General features: G+C 49.0%; 1 protein-coding gene across 3 annotated transcripts in view; it reads left to right on the forward strand.

The window, feature by feature from the left end:
* Nucleotides 1-22,149, forward strand: part of LOC118774108 (stromal membrane-associated protein 1-like) — a 50,033-nt gene that overhangs the window by 19,858 nt on the left and 8,026 nt on the right. The window contains exons 5-8 of one of the 3 annotated variants that reach the window (XM_036523266.1): nt 1,347-1,418; nt 3,323-3,400; nt 19,272-19,356; nt 21,620-21,750. In XM_036523266.1, coding sequence (XP_036379159.1) covers nt 1,347-1,418; nt 3,323-3,400; nt 19,272-19,356; nt 21,620-21,750 — 366 coding nt within the window. The remainder of the gene's footprint in view (nt 1-1,346; nt 1,419-3,322; nt 3,401-19,271; nt 19,357-21,619; nt 21,751-22,149) is intronic. The other 2 variants (XM_036523273.1, XM_036523280.1) reach the window with 2 other exon arrangements.

Genomic DNA, 22,149 nt, shown 5'->3' on the forward strand with positions numbered 1-22,149 from the left:
AAGATTTGCTAATAAGTAAATTAAGCTTGATGTTTCAAACTGTAAAATGTGTCAAACGTTAATGCATTCAGCGAGGCCCGGGTGTGCGTCTCCAGTGGGGACCTCTCTCATTACCTTATTACTTCAGTTGCCTGAAGAAGGCGGTAAGGAATTATCGAGCATTCGTCAATGTGTTCAGTCATTTTTGATGTGGAGACATTTCATATTGTTCGTGTTCCTCGTTGAGGTCCGTTGATGAGGGCTTCAGCAGGGGAAATTGTGGAGCGCAGAGTTTAAATACTTAGTTATATTGAGTTTTTGGCCTGCTAACATGAAAGTTGACCAAAAAGAAAAATCGAGCGATGCCTTTGTGTGTCAGTTGGAAAGCACTCTGTGCAAGCTGCTATATCACCAGGTTGCAGATTTAACGAGGTTTAAGGCCCAGCTGTCCCCTCTCTCATCATATTAGCATTGGGCTCCCTGGGATGCACCAGTGTTCCCATCTTACTGCGGTCATTGCCCTGATACAGTCGATGCCATCCTGTGTTATCAGTGAGAAAGATGGCGGGGGGAGTTTGAAGGGTATTACTTAGTGCTCCCCCAGGGAGTCCAGGCCTCTAATGAATGAAAAATCTCAGGATAACCTAGCATATGCAGGCAGATGAGAGAATCCATAATGTAGAGTAATGACCTTCGACACACCGGACTGGCCCCTGCCATTGGTTGGCTGTCACTCTGTGCCCTGGGCAGACACATGCCAATGGGGTGGGCAGTTTGCGTTGCTTTATTTCTTTTTTGAGAAGATGGCAAAGGGCTGCTTTAGCTCAGATTTAGACCCCCCCACTGGTGCCGCCTGGCCCAGTGGGAAGGGGATTTGTTTCATTAAGTGAACCACGCTTCCCCTGCCAGGTTTCGGGGCAGAGAGACGTCTTGCCCTGGAGACACACGCACAGTGCCACAACTGAGAGACGACCCGGTGGCTGTCTCTACCTGTGTCCGGCCACCGCTCACTTGGCCTTGTGGGGCCAGATGCGCACGCGTCTGATACGCGATCAGCTCTGCGCAGACCAAATACCAACATCAGTCTAAACGCCTCGCACAGAAAAGCCTGTTTCCTTTGCGAGGCAGCAGAGTTTATTTCCTATCTGCTGGGGTGAATAATGTGTTTGGTGTTCTTTTGCTGCTGTGTCTTTCGAGGGTTTCCAGCGTGCCACACTCCCTGCTCCCAGAGCTCTCGCCGGCTGAACAAAGAGGCACCGCGAGGGCTCTGTCACCTCTGCCTTTTTAAATTCGGATTTCTCTTCATGTGCTTCAGCTCCCTCTACTCCTCTCTCTGTCTCTGTTTCTCCCCCCTCCTGACTGCTCAGAAGTCCTCTGATGCTGCCGCAGCCCCTGTGTCCTCTCCCTCCTCGCAAGCAGCAGAGAAAAGCAAGCTGGAGGTACTGTGCTTTGCTGTGCTGTGCTGTGCTGTGCTGTACCATATTGTGCTGTGCTTTGCCGTGCTGTACCATATTGTGCTGTGCTTTGCTGTGCCGTGCTGTACCATACTGTGCAGCTCTGGCGTCGTAGCGTCTACCCTGAGCCTATGCACCATACTTCCCTTTTGGTTTTTGGCCGGCTGTCCTGTCCTCTGTGGCTGCCTGGCAGCTCTTCAGCCAGGAGACCATTGGGTCACAGTGAGTAGGGCTGCCACAACAGCCTTGTCTACATCCTGTCCAGATACCCGTTAACCAAGACCAGCATGTGCTGTGGGCAGGGCTCACCTCTTAAAGGAACATGTCACGGAGGGCCAGTCGGACAGAGCACAGAAGCATCAGTGATACCAGGGCTGCATTCCAAAAATGCTAAATTGCGTAATTTATATGATTCCTACATCCCCACATCCTCCATGACTCAGAAATCGATAACTAGTTGCCACCTTAAGGACTATTCCAATTCCGTAGCAGACAAGACATTTCCTTGATTGTCTCCTCTGGTGGAGGGTACATCGATGTATCGGCATGCTTAAAAGTTTTTCAAGAATCTGTGGAGTATTTTAACAACAGTTGCACGTATCTTATGGATTTTTCTCTCTGAATACTTGACAGGGGAGATGATGTAATGTTTTAAATCTAAGTTGGATTTTTAAACCAAGTTTCACTATCAAAATAGTCAAAGTAACCCACTCCATGTCTGCCCTGAAGTGGGAATTGATTCCTGCTAAACATCACATGGAGTTGACAAAGTTCCATTGAATAAAGACGCCCCCCCCCCGGGTTAGGCTGCTCCTTCATTTCTCCTCAGATCTCTTCCTGTATGTTTCACTGGGAGACGTGAGGACCCCTGTCTAAAGTAATGGGATGCACTTCGGCTCAGAGAGCAGGCCCAGGACCCAGAGGACCTATCCGCCCGATATTACTCACGGAAGTGAAACCAGGCTTGTTTAAATGCCTGATCTGCAAAGATCTGAGAGGATTCTGTGGGGGAATGAACAACAGTGCAGTCCAAGGTTTCTCATGTTTCTCATGTTGGAGGCTTTTGTGGAGGCCTCCAACCCCACAATGCTTTGCTCTCCCCCCAACGGCGAAGCACCTTGCTAGCAGAGAAGCAGGGAAGGAATGGTGCCGACGGTGCTGATCTACAGGGGGAGTGTCCTTCTGAGACCTGAGGCCGCCAGTTGATTCACTTCTGTCAAGCATTCACTTTCTGTTGAATTAACTCTGGCCTTTCAGACCAGCCAAAGGCTGTAAGTGAGGGCCTGCTTTGCCTGCCCAGTTCTGTGTGCTTCCCTGTCCATCCTGCTGTGGGGGGATTGGGCAGAAATGGCACCGGTTGGGTTTTGTTAGCGCCTAATCCCTGTAAGAGTTGAGGGAAATAGGATTGTGAAAATCCCCATTAAATCTCGAGTGTCAAGTGCGCAAATGGTATCCTTATATAACGGGTTTGTGTTTGTTGTCTCTGAGTTTTCTAATTTGTGTTCGGTTGGCAAGGAAATGTTAATAGATTATTTTCTTCCCATTACATTCCATTGTTTGGGCTCTAAAATTTAATTTGCTGTCACTGGATAAGAAAAGGCTGCTGGTTTGATAACAGTGTTTGAACTTTTAATGAGGTTTTCATTATTCATAATTACGCATCCATTTTAAGAGGCCTAATTTGACTCCTCATGTCCCCACAGAATAGGTATTTGTTACGCGTCGAGAACCTTTATAACGAGAACAGCACAGCCCTCACTTATTCACAAAGATTTGTTTCGTACAATTTCAATTGGGCTAATTCTAAATAAGATCAACATTTTTCTTCCCTTATCTGATGTGAGTTTCCATGCGTCAACTGAAATGCAACCGTTTCTGGTTCCCAACAGAAGGAGAGGGAGAAGAAGGAGGAGAGGAAGAGAGAAAAGGACGTAGACAAAGGGAACAAACCCGCATCTTATGACAAAGTAAGAACTATAAATGCTACCCACAACTGTGCTGTTTTTTTTGAAAATGAATATATGACAACATGACAAACTGTCTTACTTTCAGATTCCTGTGTGCAGTTGATGTGTCTTTCTGTGCCAGTCTGTGAGAGAGTTCAATAAGAATGTTGCCTTGCATGTCAGATGGGGCGTTAAATCCAGATTATTGAAATGAATGAATGTGCGAATCTAGAATGTCAGATGTTTTCACCAGCAGGTGCCCTTTCTGAATGGGTTCCTTCTTTTATACAGACCTCTCTGATCTTTGGTCCTGCAGTGGGCCAAAAACAAAGACACGCACTACTGAATGATGGAAGTTTCTTCAGTTTGTCTTGTTGTGGTGCTCTTTCTCTCTCTGTCTGTGAATGTGTGTGTGTGTGTGTGTGTGTGTGTGTAAAGTGAGTGTGTGTCTATGCCAAACAGAGAGAGAAAGAGATACAATGAAAGAGAACACCAGTGCATGTTTACGTCCAAGTATGTGCATTTCTGGCCACAGAACACTTGATCCATTGATGCGTTTCAGTTCACATCCTCCGTTCTTTTCAGAGTGCACTGCAGGGCTTGCCTCTATGCAGTAGACAAGTTGAATTTTTTTCCTGAGTGATTCTGAATAATGCAGATTAATTGCATGTCTTCTGGATTTCAAGACACTGTGTAATTATCAGGCCTTTTTTCCTCTTGGGCACTTATTCATAGCATTAGAACAATTGTATGGTTGTCCCCACATGAACTACTATAGAATATTATAAACCCACACAGTGCCATATGTGCCCTACCCAACATACTGGCTTATAAAGCGTACAGGGAAAAAGAATGTGCAAAGGCCGGCCGCTATGAAATAAGTTATAATTAGGTTGCTCATAAACTGTGACTGCCGCTAACTGCCGGACTCATTTTCCCTATTACGAATAACCTTCTGTAGCGAACGGCCCCCTCTTTTACTGTGCTTGATGTATGGCGGACTTCCTGCTCTGGTGGGGGCAGAGTGTGGGGGGAGGGGGGTGCAGGGAAGAGGTCAGTCATGGACCAGCACGCCCATGCATGGCAAGCACTCTGGTGGAGTCGGGTTCGAAAATGTTACCTCACTGGTATCCTTTTTACATTGCACCTTTTGCATTACATTCTGTGGGCCCCCACTGGCTCATTTAAAGCTGTGACGGGGAGCCGCACAGGGCGCCCAAGGTCGTTCTCTGATAAATGATCACCCCCCCTAGCTCACCCCCCCTAGTCTTCATTAAAAGTGAAGGCGAATGTCTAACTGGAAGTGTTTGAAAGTCAGCCCCAGGGAGAAGGTTTGTTTGCGCTTATGAAGCGCATGTGCGCCACGCACAAAGTAAACGGCTGGTAAATGCTTAAACGCACAAACGCCTGGAACGTCCAACCAGAAACTTTCCCCCAGGATTTATTCTCACCTTGAGCGCCTTTCCAAGAGATTGATGGCAGCGGTTTATGTGTGATCGTGTGTGCATGTGCGCATGTGTGTATACGCATCTGTAAAGCGCAACAACTGCGTCCCCTGGCTCTAAAAGGGCAAATCCTCCAATACCCTTTTCCACGCACGTTCCAGGCTGAAATATTGCCGACCGGCAGGCCAGGAAAGTGCTTCCAAGCCATCCTTAAGCGCATCATAAATGTCATGGTGAAATTGCTCCTGATGTGCCTCTGTTAACTCGGCTCCTGTCAACAGGAATCTCAGCCACGTCTGGTTTTGGCGCCCATTTCCTCCCGGACTGCTTTCACTCTTCCTGTCGTCGCTGGCTAATGTCAGCACAGATTTCTATGCAAATCAAACCGCGGTTGGCATATGTAATCTGCGAGGGGGGTGCGGCCCACCTGCAATGATATTCATAGCGTTTGTTTCAGCCTCGTGCTTCCCCAGCGGGGGGGGGGGTGGGGGACTTCGGGGGGGGAGATGGGAACGGTGGTGACGGCCACCCTTCCGCCTGACCCCATCAGAGCCTCGCGCATCGGGAAAGGCATGCTGGGAATGAGGAGGATAAGCAGATGTGCCCTGATTGCTGACCTGGAGTCGGATGGCGGATTGATTAAGGCGGCATGTTCGGGGCCGTGGGGGGGGGGGGGGGGGGGGGTGTGAGTGGAATGTCGAGCGGGAAGGCGAGATGGAGGGACAGAGACAGAGCAGTGATGTCCTGAACCACTGAAGGAAGGAGCTGGGAGCAAGAAGATGAGCGTGTGTGTGCGTGTGTGTGCATGTGTGCGCGTGTGTGCGTGTGTGTGCGCGCGCGTGTGTGTGTGTGCGCGCGTGTGCACATGTGCGCGTGTGTATAATATGTATTCTCTGCCTGATGTAACTACTTTTTGTGGCCATATTTTCAGTGAATGGATATGAGATTATATTCAGCATCTGATCTGTCTGAGGAGATAGAAGAGGTTAGCATTTCCTCTGTGTTGAATAAGACTACTCTTGAATTCAAGAGGTCAGTTTACATCAAGGGAACCGGCTAAATGCTCCATTCTGTCAGTTTTGCTAAAGAGGTGTTATTTACGTCTGTGAAATAGATGGCTAGACATCCAGATGGCCAGACATTCAGATTTAATACGTGAGATGTATGCAGTGAATAAATCTGATGAACAGGGACCAGTATCCCCTGAAACAGCATGGGCTATACTGTAGAACAGTGTTTCTCAATCCTGCTCCTGGAGGCCCCCTGCTACGTACGTTTTCCATCCTTCCCTGCTCTACCGACCTGACTGAACTCATCAGTGGCACTTTCGATTAGCTGAGCACACCTGATTTAATCAAGTAGCAAGGATAGACAGAAGATATGCAGGACAGGGGGCCTCCAAGAGTAGGTTTGAGAAACACTGCTGTAGAACAGCAGTAAAACTTTTTTTTAACATTTATTAAAATGGGAATGTCTTTCACAAATATGTTATTGGCAGTTGTGAAAATTGTACTTTTTATAATTTGAAAGTCTGCGTTGTATTTGTGGATCTGCATATCATTGTATGATGAGGTAAACTACTGATGTGCAAAGCATCAACCAAATGTACATGTGAGTATGTTATGCCACCACTACTGTGTCATTGCCAAACCTTTCAGAGTGGGTTCAAGTGAAGTTATACTGAAGCAGAGAGGTGTATCTGTTGGTCATCTTGCAGTGCTCTGGTTTACTCACGGTTGGATCCCACTTTCACCAAAAGGTCGTGAGAGAGAAATCTCTCTTGGCTGATGCTGTCTGTGCTGCAACGCCGTAGCCCCTCGTGCCACGTCCAGACAGGCAGCTCGCATCAGAAACGGCGGATAAATGTCGCTCCCACCGATTTCGCGCTCACTCCAGCGGTCCTCCAAATGGAAAAAATGGTCACAAGTCAGGCCGCCCTCTCCCCGGCTTTCAGACATCTGCGCAGGTGTGGACGCCCACGCCGTCGTCCTGTCGCGTGGCACTTCAGCGGGAGGGAGAGCTTTTAAAATAATTGCGTTCGCAGAGGCAGATGATGGAAAGTCATTGGCCCTGCCGGTGGAGATGATGTCACCCCCCCATCCGCCCCCACCCCACCCCCCCCCCGGTTTGGTAAAAGCCTAAACACTCACATGAACACAACAGCCAAGCAGGTTAAGGACCCATTAAGCTACTGTCTCATCTGAGATTACACGTATATGTTTGTGTGACAAATCGGGTATCGTTACACAAGAATGATTTGGATTGTTGTGACTTCGCACAGGGGAAGTTGTTCAGGTGGATGTTTGTGACCAGCGGCCTCTAAAGCCCAGTTGTATCCAGCAGTGAGCTTTGCCCTCAAGGATTTCCATCTCTTGTGTGGATTCTCTGATCTGTTTCACCAGTCTACAGTGCACCCTAGTCACGTTTTCTTTTTGTGGGTTTGAAGTGGAATCCTCATTTGACACCTTAATCATAAAATATTATGGTTAAGCATGGTGCGACGGAAATTTTTCTTTGCTCGAATTTGCAGTACAAATTAGTAAGCCAGACGATCTCTCATATGGTGCTGTTTTCCTCCAAGAAATGTCTCCCACACACACGGTGTGCCACCAGGTGTGTGTGTGTGTGTGTGTGTGTGTGTGTGTGTGGTGCCTTGCTCCGTATCGTCTGGCGCGGCAGATGGAACTCTCTGGAGAGGAGAGAAGGCGTGCCTCTGCAGAGCCTCTTCATGCTTAAACACCCAGGCTTGTCCTCGGGTCATCTTCTCGGCAGCCTTTCCGAAAGGAAGCCCAAGTCTCAGCCTGAATTAGTTATCAGGAAGAGCTGCCGCCTGCATGGGAAAGCGGCAATGCACTCGCCTCAGGCCACGAGACGCGCGAGAAGCGGCCTCCCCGCTGTGCCACTGGGAGCGACCCGTCGGGCCGGAGAGGCCAGCTGAGGGACTCACGCTGGCGGCTAAAGTCGCACTTCTGTTTTTATCAACCTGAGGCTGTGTTCCCCAGCACCCTGCAGCCAAAGGCGTGTGTTTCTAATGACCCACACCGCGCTGTAGGTCAGCTGAACTTGAGGCGGGCTTGAGGCGTTTCCACATTAAAACAACCTGTTCGCAGTATGCCAGCCTGGCCTTTGATGCCAGGCTGAGCGGGGCAGAAGTGGCTGTATTCGTCCTGTGTAAAATGTCACTGCTGAATAGAAACTGCCCACTAACAAACCCACAGCAGAGTCGGAACTACCCACTAATTACCCCACCACGGAGTTGAAACTACTTGCTAACTAACAAACCCACACTGAGTGGAAACTGGACTACCAAGCCCACAGAGTGGAAACCATCCACTAACAAACCCACAGCAGAGGAGACCTTGCTCACTTACAAACCCGCTATAGACTGACAACTGCCTTTGTAACGTATGGTTCACAGGCGGGAAACCGGAACGTGGAATATTACAACCTCTTCACGCAGGCACTGTTGGCTGAATGGCTTTGAGTGTGTAAAAGCGCTAATGACTTGATGAATGCGGAGAGGAGAATGGTCCTCAGGCTTACCTATATGAGCACGGAGCGTAAGAGCCCTCCTCCACAGGCCTGCGGGCTTCTTGTGTTTTGGCCGGGGACCCTGTTGCTGTTAGCGGTAAATACACAGAGAGCTCTCACCTCAGGGAGGGCTGGCGGTTGTAGGGGAACAACTCTTTCTTGCCCTTTTCATTGCACAAGGCCCGTGTCTCTTCTCGCCCTTTTCATAATGTATGTATACCGCTGGCAGGTGATATTTTCCTTTTGAAGCTTCTCCAAGGTCCAATGCATATTTAATGCTGATGAGATATTTAGGACTTGGGCCTTGGATCATTTTTTTTCTTCTCAGCACTTGTGGAAAGGTTTAGTTGTAATGTTTTTTATTGGAGTGTCTGTTGAGTAAACCTGCGTCGTTCTCTTATAAATAGGTGGGGGTAAATCGTGGAGGCTTCCTCCCCTAGCAGCGTGGCATTACCCAGGCCTGTGCCACAGCACAGACCAATCCTGAACAGGGAAGTGCTTGGAAGTCGTATGTGGTTGCATTTGAGTTCATGCGTGGGTGACGTCATCTGCAGTCAATGTGTTTGCCTTGGGTAGAACTGAGACATCTCGAACTTAAAGATACCACCAGGGGAGAAGGGCTTTGGTCACTCTTTAGATTCGGTAAAAGGTGTGCTTTTGGTCAAGCGTGCATGTTTCTTGCGTGTTTGTATTACGGGCGCCTGCATGGTGCATTTTTTTTTTTTGTCTGGTCGCGTCAGATGCTCAATGCTTGCAACGGCACTGCGGGATAACGTAATGGACATCTGTGTCTCTGTTCATCATTGGCTCTCCCCTGTCCGATGTAAGCTAATGATGACCTTGGGGCGCGTGCTGCTGTGATGGGATTGGGGATGGATGGTGTGTGTGTGTGTGTGTGTGTGTGTGTGTGTGTGAGTGTGTCTGTGGGGGGGGGGGGGGGTCGACTGCACAGCTGGGGCATGTCCGTGTGTTAGGGACCCACATCATCTGCGTGGTGTTGGGGGGCAGGGGGGCAGTGTTGGGCTCACCTAGGCGCTCATGTGGGAAATGGGATTCTTACCCTCTTCATCTCTGGTCATTTTCCAGACTCAGCTCGGTGTAGCGACTGTCCAGATGGGTGAGCCCTGTTCTGGCTGCGCAGCCGTAGCTGGGGCCCTCCGGGGTCAGCCAGCTTATGGGCCTCAACGACAAAAGCTGCAGAAGAACGAAGTTGCCTGTGCTTCTTGTAGAATGTTCTGGAAAAGGGCACTCTGCACGTTTACGAAAACGCGTGGTTGGAATGGCTGGGGTATTGCTTTGGAAAGGGGAGAGCGTCTGTTGGACAGGGAGCGTTTGGCGGGCAGGGAGTGCTGCGGCTTTCCCCCACGGTCTCCTGTGTGTTCTGGGTGAGACGCGTCATTCCGCCCTGTGCGCGTCAGTCAAACGAACCCCCACGAGGACAGTGCGAGTTTGTCTAAGTGGCTCGGTGGCGTGCGGCAGCCGAGACCGGAGGCACAGCAGGTAATTAATGGAGTGAAGTGCATACTGGCGGTGTGGGGGTGAGGGGGGAGGCGGCGGGCGGCTGAGTAATGTGGCACGCGGCGGGGGCAGCTGAATCGACTCCTGCCTCAGAAGCACGGTGTGAGTTTAATAAGCTGTTTTGGCCAGACGGAGCGAGCGGGCGACGAGAACGGTCCCTTTCCTCCCCCCCACCCCCTTACCGTCTCGTTGTCTCAGACCCCTGCTGACATCACAGCCATCAGGGGAAAAGCTGTGGGGAAACAAAGGGCATGAAGTTTGCAGTCAACACATTCGGCAAGGGCTGACCAGGGTTTCGCAGCACTTTCTTCCCCCTGCTGTCACCCGCACAAACTGTCTGATGCAGGTAGAGATGCCTCTCAAGGTTGTCTCCGGTGTTGTTTATTTCTCATTGTCTGCCGCCGAGACCCTCGAATGCGGTGGGCATACCAAAGCCAGGGAACAGTGGGATGCCTTCCTGTGGTCCTTTGTGTGCCCGCGGCGCATGAGTAATCCTCCCTCCGAGGCACTCCATTACAGCTGCGTCAGCGGAGCCAGCTCCGTGACCTTCGACACCTGCCCGGCACCCAGTGAGGAATCGCCCCATGTGACGTCATTACCATTCTAAACGCCGGCGTGGTTTCTGATTGGCCGGGTCGCTGAACACAGTCTCTGAATCTCTGATCAGTAATTCTTTGTGTCGCGTCTCCTATTGTGATGTTGTGTTGTAGAATAGAGGACAATGCGCTGCCTAATTGTCTCCAGTGGAATTTTTAATGTACGGTATAAACACGCATACGTTCACATGCGCATGCACATACACATACATATACATACGTATACATACATACATACATTTTGCACATGCAGCCTTGCCCTGAAACCGACTGTGAAGTTGTTTCCAGTTTATGCTCATTCACAGGCAGGCAGCAGGGAGTCAGTGGAGGAGGAAGCTGCTTTAGTGAAGGGCACACCACGTGACCAGCATCCTCCGAACATCGTTCACATTAAATGGAGCCCTCCCTCAGAGCAGGAAGCCAGCGCTTGGCATCTCTAAACAGATGATTGATGGCCCTGAGAGTCAATAATAGTATCTGAATTGTGAGCTCTATGAGACCAGACGAAGTTCTGTGAAATCTCAGAGATAATTCTAAGAATGCTCCCTACAATAATTACTCCCTGGAAGTTCCTATCAGCACCACTCTGCCTTGACTGAGAGGCACTGAAGCACTTTGGTTCTGTGTTGTAGTCTGTTCAGTTTAGGATCTGTCTGAGGCACAGCTTGTTGTTCCACTTGAGTCCTGTCCTTAAACTGAAGGTCAGAGTTGTAGCACTGCTTTCCCAACAATGCAGCAAGGTTTGGGTTAGGAATTATAATGAGATCGGCTTAATATAAAAATATAGATGTACTATGTATGCTACTTGGGGTGGAGCCAAATGAAATTGATCAATGAGTTCATCACAGAAGGTAACAAGCCAGTTTTCTTTTTTTATAACACCGTTAGAGAAGGTAGACAAGAGAATATCGGATCTTTCAGACCTGTAAGCCATCTTCACTGTGTAAATGCACATTGATAGACCAAAGCTGCTTTGATTCGAGGCTGTATTGAAGTTTTCGCAGCCCTCCCTCTGGGTAATTCAGCCCGTGCATCGTGCAGACACACACACACCGGTAATAGGACATAAATCCAATTACTGCTACTCTGGGTGAAGTGTCTGCAGTTCAGTTGTAATAAGAACAAAACAGATTCTGAGTTGGCTGCTTTTAACAACGCCTTGTGAACAAACAACATATTAATTAGATGTCAGTGAGAAAAGGCTGCTTTGTAAGAGCCGTCCTGCTGGTACAAAATGCAGGAAAGCGATGCAGCATATTTCCTTTGAAAAGCAGTTTTTATTTTCTGTCATATTCTGTCAGCTCCTACATTTAAATGTTTCACTGTGAATGAGTTACCTCACTGTTTTTGTCTTATATTACAAAACCCAGGACATCAAAGGAGCAGCTTCTGAGAGCCCTTACTGATGTCGGTGCTGGCAGCTCCTCTTGCCGTGTTGGGGAGAGAGAGTCGCACAGCTCTCCTTGGAAATGAAAGACAAGATCTGATTGCTGTCTCTCCTAACCGGGGGGGAGGGGAGGGGGGGGGGGTTGTCAACCAATGTATTTTTCACTTTACAGCAGTTCCGTCTCATCTCACTCGTACACAGACAAGGCAAGCAGAATCCCAACACAGCAGAGTCTGAGGCGCAGTGAAGTCCCAGAAGCGGGGTGTGCTGTGGTAGTCCTGCGGTGGTCTAGGCTGAGACCGTGTGTGGGTCTGCCTGAGCTGGGGACCTGCAAGGGCTTAACTGAGCAAGCTCTGCAATGCTGTCTAATGACATTCCCGCATCTTTGAAGGATTACCAAGGAGCGAATTGCGGCTGCTTACAGTTTCAGACCTCTGTCAGCACTGCGTTGTGAAGTCTGTCATTAACCTCACTGTCCGGCGTCCCTTGTGTACCCATCAGTCATCTGGAATGAAATGAGAAAGCAGGTTGAGTGCAGCTCCCTGGCTCCCTGCTGTCAGAGCGGCTGGTGAGCGTCTGCGGCCGGGCGCGCGCACATAGAGACCTGCGTTCTCTCACATCGGCGTGTCCGTGCGTCTGTGCCCCGCTCAGCTTCTCTGGATCTTTGAAACTCGCTTTTGGGGCAGACGCGTCGTTTTTAAATTCCTTTTTAAGACCGTTTAGTAATCAAAGCAAACAGGTTTTGATTACTCGGCACTGTGGATTGGCTCGCTGTTCCCCCAGACAGATAAAGCCGTATCGGGGCGGGCACCTGTGACATAGCCGCGCTCTTAAGCTCAACGGCTCGCTCGCCACCCCGGCCTGCATCAGTGAGCAGAGAGGGGAATATGCACGCCGGCGTGTGTAAATGGGAGAGAGCTGCCCCAGACTCTCGCTCGCATCTTCTCCGCTTCCACAGCCGTCGGATGAATCTAGCGCCAGGAAATGAGAAGTGCACTCTTCCGTGGCTGAGGCACTGAGGCTCCGCTCCTATGACAAAATGCAGCTTGTCTGGGGAGCCGAGAATGTGTGAAGGGAGGATTGCTCGGGGACCGAGCGTGATTACAGTCACCATGCAGAACCCCCTATGCAGTCTGGTTGCCTTTTAATGACTTCAGAGAGATGAGGTAGAGGTGCACTTCGGCATCTCCCCGCGCAGGGACCGAGAAGAGGTTGGTTTCAGCTGAGGAAAGATTTCACGAGGGATAGGTGGTTAAATTGAGATACCCAAGAACTTGATTTAGCCACATATAATCAAGCTTTGCAGGTTCCCAAAAGTGAAATATTCTAATGGTATAGTAAGCCTTCCGACACTCCGGAGGTCTGTGACGCATCCAGAATGACATACTGATACTGAGCGCCATCTCTCCGAAGCTCAGCGGGCTATTTAAGCAGTAGTTCAGCTGCAGATAGGGAGATTAGACTGTCACATGGAGTCCCTGCTAAAATATTCAGTGACATCAGATGAGTCACAGAGTCCGATGCTTAGTTTTCCACCAGGCTGTTGTCTCTGTGGCATTGTAATTATTACAGTGTTATGTGCGGTGTAACTTCGCCTGCTGAAGCTTTCCTTCACCTCGTCATTGAGCCGTAGTCTCCCAGTCACGTCATTGCCTAATAGCAGCAAAGCAGCCTGCTGTATCTGCTTGTGTTTGTGAATTTTGGGGAGGCAATGACATGCTATTCACGAACTGATTCTGTTAGTCAGTGCTACAGGGACAATAGGAAAGTGTCACATGTGCCCAGTAATGCATGCTTTCCAGCTAGCAGCCCAATGTGTGCGCCTGCTTGTCCACGTATTTTAATCTAACAAATGTGCAGCACGGTTCCACCACAGCCTGATTTAAGGTTTGATTAAACTGTTTGTGTATGGTGCAAAATGTTGGTTCTGCCCAGCTGAATAACTGTGTGGTTTGTGGTCTACATCAGTCAGCTTGTCACAGCACAGAGTGCCGAGACTCTGCCTCGTGTTTGGTATTGTGTTTGACTCGCTATCTTCCAGACAGACACGGAGATGTGAGATGCATTCAAACTGAAAACCATTCTGAATGATTTGCCTCAGATGAATATGGGTTCTGGGTTTTTATTCTGTTGCTTTCAGTCCTGTTTCAGTCATGGGGATTGCCACAGATACTGCAGGAGATCTGTATGCGTGAGCAGGACTGCAAATAACCCGGAATAAAATCACGTTGGCCAAAGCAATATAATGATCAATCTCTGTCTGTTGCAGTGACATAAAAAATAACATAAAGGCAACACAAAACAAGGTGTGGCAAGTGTCACCTAATGTCAGAGGCGAGAATGGAGAGAAATGATTACCTTTGAAGCTCTTATGCTCTTATTTAACTCTTAATTTCTTTGACAAAATATAAGAGTTGACATTCATACAGAAAGGTTTGTAGGTGAAAGCAGAGTCATCAGAAGAGTGGAGAATGATGTCAGCCCCCCCTCCCCCCCCCTTGCCAAAAAAAACAACACGCTTTAAACATCTAGATGTCCATTTTGTACATTTTGTATATATGCAAGCAATTCAACTGTGCTTTCACTTTTATACGAGAGGTAAAAAGTACCACAAGCTGGCCTTTTTGCTTGATGCCAAAAGTGATTTAGACTGTTGATATTGTGCTGATATTGTTGAGCCTGGTCTCAGAGCCTGGTGCATGTTGATTTTGTGTTGATGTTGTTGTTTCTCAGATTATGTTGCAAGTTCCAGTTGCATTAATGCGGTTTTGACTAAGGCACAGATGTTTGATATTAAAGCAGTAGTACACTTGTGGGTGTGCAGTATTGTAATCATTGGCACAACGGTGATTCATTTGCTAGGTATGAGGTGAAGCTGCATCACTGAAAGCCAGCAATTGCAATAACACACACCCTTGAGTGTATTGTTGCTTTTATGAAAAGGATCCACATGGTTATTTTAAATGGACATCAAATACCTAAATATCATATGAGAAGAGAGACATAATTAACTATAAGTTTTATTGAATAAATTGTCTTCATTACACCAAAGAAATTAGTTAGCTACATTCTCATTTAGCTGCATTACATTGCTACCTGGCTAATTAAAATGAGACCAGTAAATAACTGATGTAATGTACTAAGGTTAAAGGTCATTTCCAGTTATATTTATTCTATTGTGAGCTTTTTATAAAGAGTGGATATGTAAGCAGTAGGCTGCCAAAGTAGCCAAAGTAGCTAGCTAGTCAGCTAGCTAGGTAGTGGCTGGGTAAACAAGACATACCTCCTACTTCATCGAGAGCTGCTAGCAAGTGGTGCCGCTAACTTAATTACCCAGGTTACCTCTCATTTTTATACAAGCTGATTTGCCCACTAACAGTAAAGGTACATTTCCTGAAATGCGGGTCCATTTCCTGGCTTCCTTGTTCCACTGTTTCCTGTTCTCGAGGGATGGTTTCCAGTAGCTCTTAAGGGAGCACTCTGGCATGTGGTCACTCAGTGATATGATCTCACTTTGTGTAGTAGCCTTAACTGGCATTTGTAAAACACTGAAACAATAACCTGTATAGCTTGCTAACAGTGACACATTAACTGGCTCAAATGAGTGACTTTTAAATCTCTGGCTGGGAAATTGCAGAGATGCAGAATTTGTGCACCCACAGCCCTGACACCCCATAGGCTACAAAATGACTTTTTGGGGCATACAGCCCCATGAAGCAAAAGCGAGCTTGACTGTAATGATATAGGGAGACTTTAAAGCACTGATTCTTCAAATTCAGGAATGTACGTTATCTTAGTTAATATTAGTGGTCGGGGAAGGAAAAGCAACACATACTCTAGTTCTGTGTAGCTAGCAGCACATGTTCAGTACTATTCATAGTATGTATGGTAACTGCTGTAAGTGAAGGTACTGTGATATTTTTAAAAATCGGTGTTCTGTTTCAGGTGCTGCTACCTAACCACACCAGGCAGCCATTACCATGGCATTTGAGTGAATGACAGTTTGTTATTGATTACGGATTAATATGTAAAGTGATTAGGTAATTTAAAATATATACGGCTAGCCGTTCTGTTATTATGAATAACAGCATGGCTGGAGCGCCAAGTTGACCAATCAGATTGCATGGTCAGCGTTTTAATATTTTGTCTGTTGGGCTCTGTTGCTAGTTCCCTTTGTCTGAATGTAGTTTTGCTAACACTCTGTGGTAATTTGCTTCTGTGCCTGCAGCAGTTTGGGATTAGCAGGCTGCATTGCCTTCCAGAGTGCAAATGCCGATAGCTCTACGATAAATGCACTTCTCGGACAATACTGAGGGGTAGTTCAGTCTGACGACAGTTACAAACTAGCCAAATTGCAGATATTAAATGTAATTCAGACTCACACAATGTTCTTTTTCCACCACCAGCCTGCAGCACAATTGTACCGGTTCTGTCCATGAGCAAGCTAATGTATGTGCCACCATGCCCAAGCGCGAGGCAAAGGAGCTTTTTGCTGAAGATGTAGTTATGAGGAAGCGAGTCTTCAAGTGGAAGGGCTTCCTGAACCCCAAAATGGATGGAGTCACCATGTGTTTTCAGTGACTCACTGATTTTAACCAGTCCAAGGGCCTTGTGGTGGAGAGCAAAGTGTTTTCATTCGTTCAGATAAGTGATTGATAGTAGATGGTTCCACCCATCATTCACAAAGCTTCCTGCTCCCATTAAAAGGGAAGGAGGAGACAAGTGGATAACTGCAGCGAGGTGTTTTCTCATCTGTAATAGGAAAGCAAATTTCGTTTTGCTTTGACTTTGTACCGTTAGGCATGTGTGTGGCAGGTGCTAGGGGCACAAGGTGTGGGGCTCACACTTGTCCAAGGTGTGTGTTGCCTTGCATATGTGTGTACATGGGGGAAAGAGTAGCCGCTTTCCGCCTCTGGCTGATATATTTGACTGGATACTGCTGTCACGAATGAATAATCGAATTTTTTGTTCTCGGTTCTCCATAATGTCGGAGACCATTAATCACAAAGGAAACTGCATTCTGCAGTCTGTCCCAACTCGAGTTAAGAGCCTTACTCTCTGTTTAAGTTGTTAATGAGTTTTGGTGATAGGATATTTTGGTACCTCAATTGCAGGGACAGGTGGGTATGGAATCAAGTGTCTTTTTACAGTCAGGAACCTTTAATAATACATTGGACTTTATTATAAATGGGACAGAAAAAAGGGAAGCCTTGTTTTTCATATTGCTGTTGTTTGTTTTTTGTTGATATATTTTATATACTTGTTTACTTGGATTGAGAATGCTTGTTGTTTGTGTTAGGGTGAAGAAGCTGAGCTGACTCTCAGGGCAGAACCAATCCGGTTCTTCCAGTGACCTAAATCAAAGCACCCCCGCATCAAAGAGATGGGAATTAGGGGTGACCTTGATGGAAGCCACTCCAGAGACATGGCTTTCTTCCTGAGCAGCTTCATGCCCCCTGAGATGACGAGAAGGAGTCTGAGATGGGCTAGACAGAGAGTGGGGGACCTGGGGGAGAGAGATGTAGATTTGTGGAAAGAGACGGGGGAGAAGGAAATATGAGGGCAGATAGAAAAGGAGAGAGAAAGCATTTTCATTACGTTTGCTTGTCTTTATATCGCCGTTCTTACACTCTGCGTGTCCGAAATGTTTAGACTCCACAGATGTGCTCTGTGTCACGCCAGTAAAGATGTTCGAATTGAGCTCTGAGAGGCAGAGAAAGAAAATTGGATTGAGAATGACAGAGAAGGGGAATTGAGGACGGGGGTGGGGGGGGGGGGGGGGGGTTGTGGCAAGGACAGAGGGTGTTCAGATTTTGGAAGTCAGTTTAGCAGACGTTTCTGCGGTTTGCATTTCTTCCACTTCAACAGTAGAAGAAAACAAAACAAGATCATAGCATTCATGTATTATTCAATAAAGTGAAACGATTTGCGGGGAATGCGTACTTTTGTCAGATTCACTCCGTCTGAAAGACTGAAGTCGTGGCTTCACCTTCTCCGGAGGGTAGTTTTACTTCAGAGGAAGTCGTTCACTCACGAATAGGAAGAGGTGTGACAGTAACAGACCTTGAAGTGTAAATAGGAGACGTGAGACGTCCCCGCGTCTGATGGACGCCGCCAGATGCAGATAAACTTGTGCGGACCGGATGTGCCCTCGATCGATGGCCTGGAGCCGAGGTGCCGATGTCACATATTGTGTTCTGCTCTACCGTCAAGGTGTGCTGCATCCTTCACACTCGTTCCCAGCCACAGAAACTTAAGGAGCAGATGGCAAACGAGCTCATTAGAGCAGCTACTCTCTCTTCGGCTGGATTCCGCAGGCGCCTGACGGAATTGTCTTTATTATTGCCGTCTATTGTGCCAGGAAGGCAGATGCCAAAAAAAAAGCGGCGTTTGATGCAAATAAGACCGCGCGACCATCTTGCGTGTCCAAAGTGGAAGAACAAACTGTCCACTTTCCCCTCTCTCTCTTGTGACACTGGGTTTGGTTATGCACCATGCTGTCGTAAGATCCGTCTCCACTTTGTTCCTTTGTGCTGCCAAGAAAATCATCAGGTTTTTTTTTTTCAGCACGGATTAGGGATCTGCGTTTCACTCAGAAGGCTGCAGTTTGCACGGTCCACGTGGCCAATCGGGAATCAGAAGGTCTCTGAAGTGCTTTTGAAGCACCGGACCAAAGCGTCTTAGTCAATAAGCAGCAGAAAGGCAGCGTGGCGCTTGGTATTTCAAGTTACAGGGAGGCTGGGCGTGTAGGTGGAGAGGAGGCCTGATTTGCATGTGCATAGGCGGGTAAGCAAAGATATGCAGGTGTACAGGTGGAGAAAAGCCTAGCGGTGCACATATACAGGTCGAGAACAGGCAAGATACGCAGGTGTAATTTCATGTAATTTCATGCTGTCCTGTTTTCGTTCTTCAGATAAAGTGTCATGCTTTTCGGTCCTAAGCCATTGTGGGGGTGTGACTGACACCCGGCGCTCAGATCGTTAGAGAGGTTGAACCACCTCGCGTCCTTGCCTCAGGGAGGGTCAGAGTTGATGGCCATGTCCACCTGTGTGCTTGTGTCAGTGGGACATCTTTACCCTCGTTCTCAGTCTGACGTGTAATCTCACAGGGTTGGAAGTGACCCCGTGCGCACGAGAGCACCGCTAACAAGCTGGGCTGCGCGGCGCGCGTCTCAGAGGGGCGCGGCTCTGCCATGCGGCAGCCCTCAGACGAGCTCCTCCGCAGCCCCCTGCTCTGGGACGCCGAGAGGCGGAGACTGCCGAACCGCGGGGGCCCTCACCCAGCACCATTCTGTCACATATCCTCTCTCCCGGCACCGACAGCTTCTCACCGCCGCTCTCCGGAAAAGAAAAAACACCCACCAAGCACTTCCTCTCAACTTTTTGTGTTTTTTTTTTGTTTTTGTTTTCTTGCAGCCCCAGAAGAGAGACGAGAGCCAGCCAGAGTCCAAAGCCAGCCCCATGAAAAGCTCAGAGCCAGCCATCGACCTGCTAGGCCTGGGTAGGTCTGAAATAACAAGGCCCAGAGACTGCGGTCCTCCTGCCTTCCCCCTGACTACATCAGGAAGAACTGAGCCACATGGTTGACATGAATTTGCCTGAATGGTCAATGAGTGGAGCCTGAAGCGGTGTGTGTGTGTCTGTGTGTGTCTGTGTGTGTGTGTGTGTGTGTGTGTGTGTTTGTTACTTTACACACGTTTAAAGTTACTGGCACTTCAGACGCATTGAGTGCAGATCACATCGACAGAGAAGTCGGCATTAGGGGTGCATTTATATGAGAAGAGCCTCTCTGAGACCGGAGGCCCAGGTGATTGACTGCTTTAATAACCTGTTTCAGGAACGGCCGCTTAAGTTCCTCCTTCCACCCTTTTAGTACGCGGCAATCTAAGGTTCCCGGTCCTTTCTAATGGCTGCAGACTGAGTAGGGGGAGCAGCAGGGAGCTCTCGGTCGCACACATTAGCCCATTGATCTGTCTGGCTTCACCAGCCAGCATCTGGTCGGAGCGGCGTTGGTTAAGGATGAGAGAAGAGAGGGGGCCCATCCTGTTCGCAAATGAAAGGTTTTGAGCTCCAAGGCCCGCCGCCGCGCGCTCATCATCCGCCCGGCCATTCTGTCATTGTTGGGCTAATTCACGATGACATTTCGGGGCGAGATGACACAAGGGATGACACGAAGAGCTTCAGGGACGGATGTGAGCAGATGTATTATTTAGACAGCGAGTGCCCTCGGGAGCCTGGGGACAGAGCGGCGTGGGGAGGGGGAGGGGGGGGATTTATGGCTGGAGCCCTGGCCAGAGGCGAGTGCTGATGGAGAGGTCAGGAGATGATGGGCCCCAGATTTCATCTCCGCGATGCGCTTTCCCAGTCCAGGCAGAGCCAGCGCCACAAGTGGCCCATCACGCCGTCGCCGGAGATGAAAGAGGCTGAGAAAATGACCTTTTCCCGAGCAATGCCATAGCAACAGGGACCGTTGTCAGAGAGCAGGCAGGAGCATGGCAGGGGTGTTAATGGGGCGCCTCTCTCTCTTTCTCTCCCTCTCTCTCTTTTTTTCGTTGTCTCGCTCTGTCTCTCTCACACTCGCACCTTCTTGTTTTCGCGCTCCTTTTTTTCCTGTCCCTTTTGTTGTCCTTCACCCAACTTACTTTTCTTTTTTCCTTGCTTTTCCCCTGTATTTTTCTTTACCTCTTTTGTTCTCTCTGCCCTGTTCCTCTCACCCCCTTTTCCCCTCCACCAGTTCAGACTGGTTATTCCTGCTGTTTGTGCAGACCCCTACGAAATAAAGGAGCATTTGAACAGAGCATAAATTTCTGAGCACAGCACCGACTTTTCAAGGATTTTTCTTCAAGCCCCTCTGATGTTGTCACAGCACAGGTCACAAGCTCAGGTAATCACTGCAGAATCTGGCCGGCAGTCAGAAAGCACTTTGATGGAACCAGTCGCATGCTAGGCTCCATCCATTTCTGTGAAATGAATTTGATCCAAACACTATCCACCACCATCAAGGCAGCTGAAGATAAGGCCAGTCGTGTTTGTCGGGGATTCTGCAGCATCGCCGTGCTGTTGCTGTCTCCCGTCCTCCCCCACGCCTAGCAGCAACTGTGTGTTTTGTCCTGCTTAGCTCAGTGCTCCAGCTGCAGGGACCGGTCAGCGCAGCGGCAGTTGTTTGCCACCTCTGGTCTCTGCCAGCAAGCGAGAAAAGGTGGCTTGATCGTCGCCGCCGGCCGCGTGAACTTTTCCACAGCGGGCGAGCGGCCGTGTTCGGACAGATCGCGTCCCCGGGCCTGTAGGGAGCTGCCCGGCGGGTTCCCGCTAACCTTTTCGGCCGGCCCCGACCTGGCCCGGAAGTGCCGGCAGCCGCGTACGCTCGGCTGGGCGTCGCTGTCCCAGAGCGCAGGCGGACGTGGCGGGGCGCCCGGGCACAGAGAGCGGGAGGGAGGCAGTGCACGGCACGCCGCTGGAGCTGCACCTCACTCAATTCAAGTGACTTCACTGGCACAACGAATAGGTTTCTATTTGCTAAAGCGTGTACATAGCAATCACTGAGAGCGGTCCGAGCCGGGAATGAGGGGTGAATCATTTTTAAAAGGTGAAATCATTACATAAATCCACAGGAACGGCACTGAAAGGCAGTACTTTGGAAGCAAAAACATTTACATTGCATAACCAGACCTGTGCTCTGGCCTATGCAGCGGTGCTGTTGGCGGTGGGACATTCGGAGGTTTGAGCTGTGCGACGATTAGTTTTTATCCATTTCTCTTTCCCAGACACCCCAGCGGTCGGTGCTGCTAATGGTGGCAACGGAGCAGCCAGCACGGCCCCCCTCAGTGATGACCTGGATATCTTCGGCCCCATGGTCTCTAACCCCCTCCCGTCGTCCGGCGCACAGTTCTCTCAGGTAAACTGATGGGTCGTCCGGTGCTCTCTGTCTGTGCTTCATACACATTTGTCTCATACCACACCATCTACACACCTCTCCGTTAGCACACCGTCTACTCATATCCTTCATAGCTACGCTATCCATACACTGCTTTCTGCTACCAGGTCGTTAACCAAATCTCTCTGCTGTCACGTCCTCCACACACAGCTCTGGTCCATATGCGCTTGTGTCTCGTACCACACCGTCCACCCCGTCCCCTATTAGCACACCACACTTCTCTGTCAGTTCTTTATCCACACTTCCCTGCGATAGTACATCCTCTTCACACCACTCTGTGATTCGTACGCACTTCCCCGTGATGGCGCTTTGTCCACGCTTCTCTGTGACGGCACACCGTCCCGGGGCCTCTCCGCGCTC

The sequence above is a fragment of the Megalops cyprinoides genome, chromosome 1, assembly GCF_013368585.1.
Source record: "Megalops cyprinoides isolate fMegCyp1 chromosome 1, fMegCyp1.pri, whole genome shotgun sequence".
In the NCBI taxonomy this organism is placed as follows: Eukaryota; Metazoa; Chordata; class Actinopteri; order Elopiformes; family Megalopidae; genus Megalops; species Megalops cyprinoides.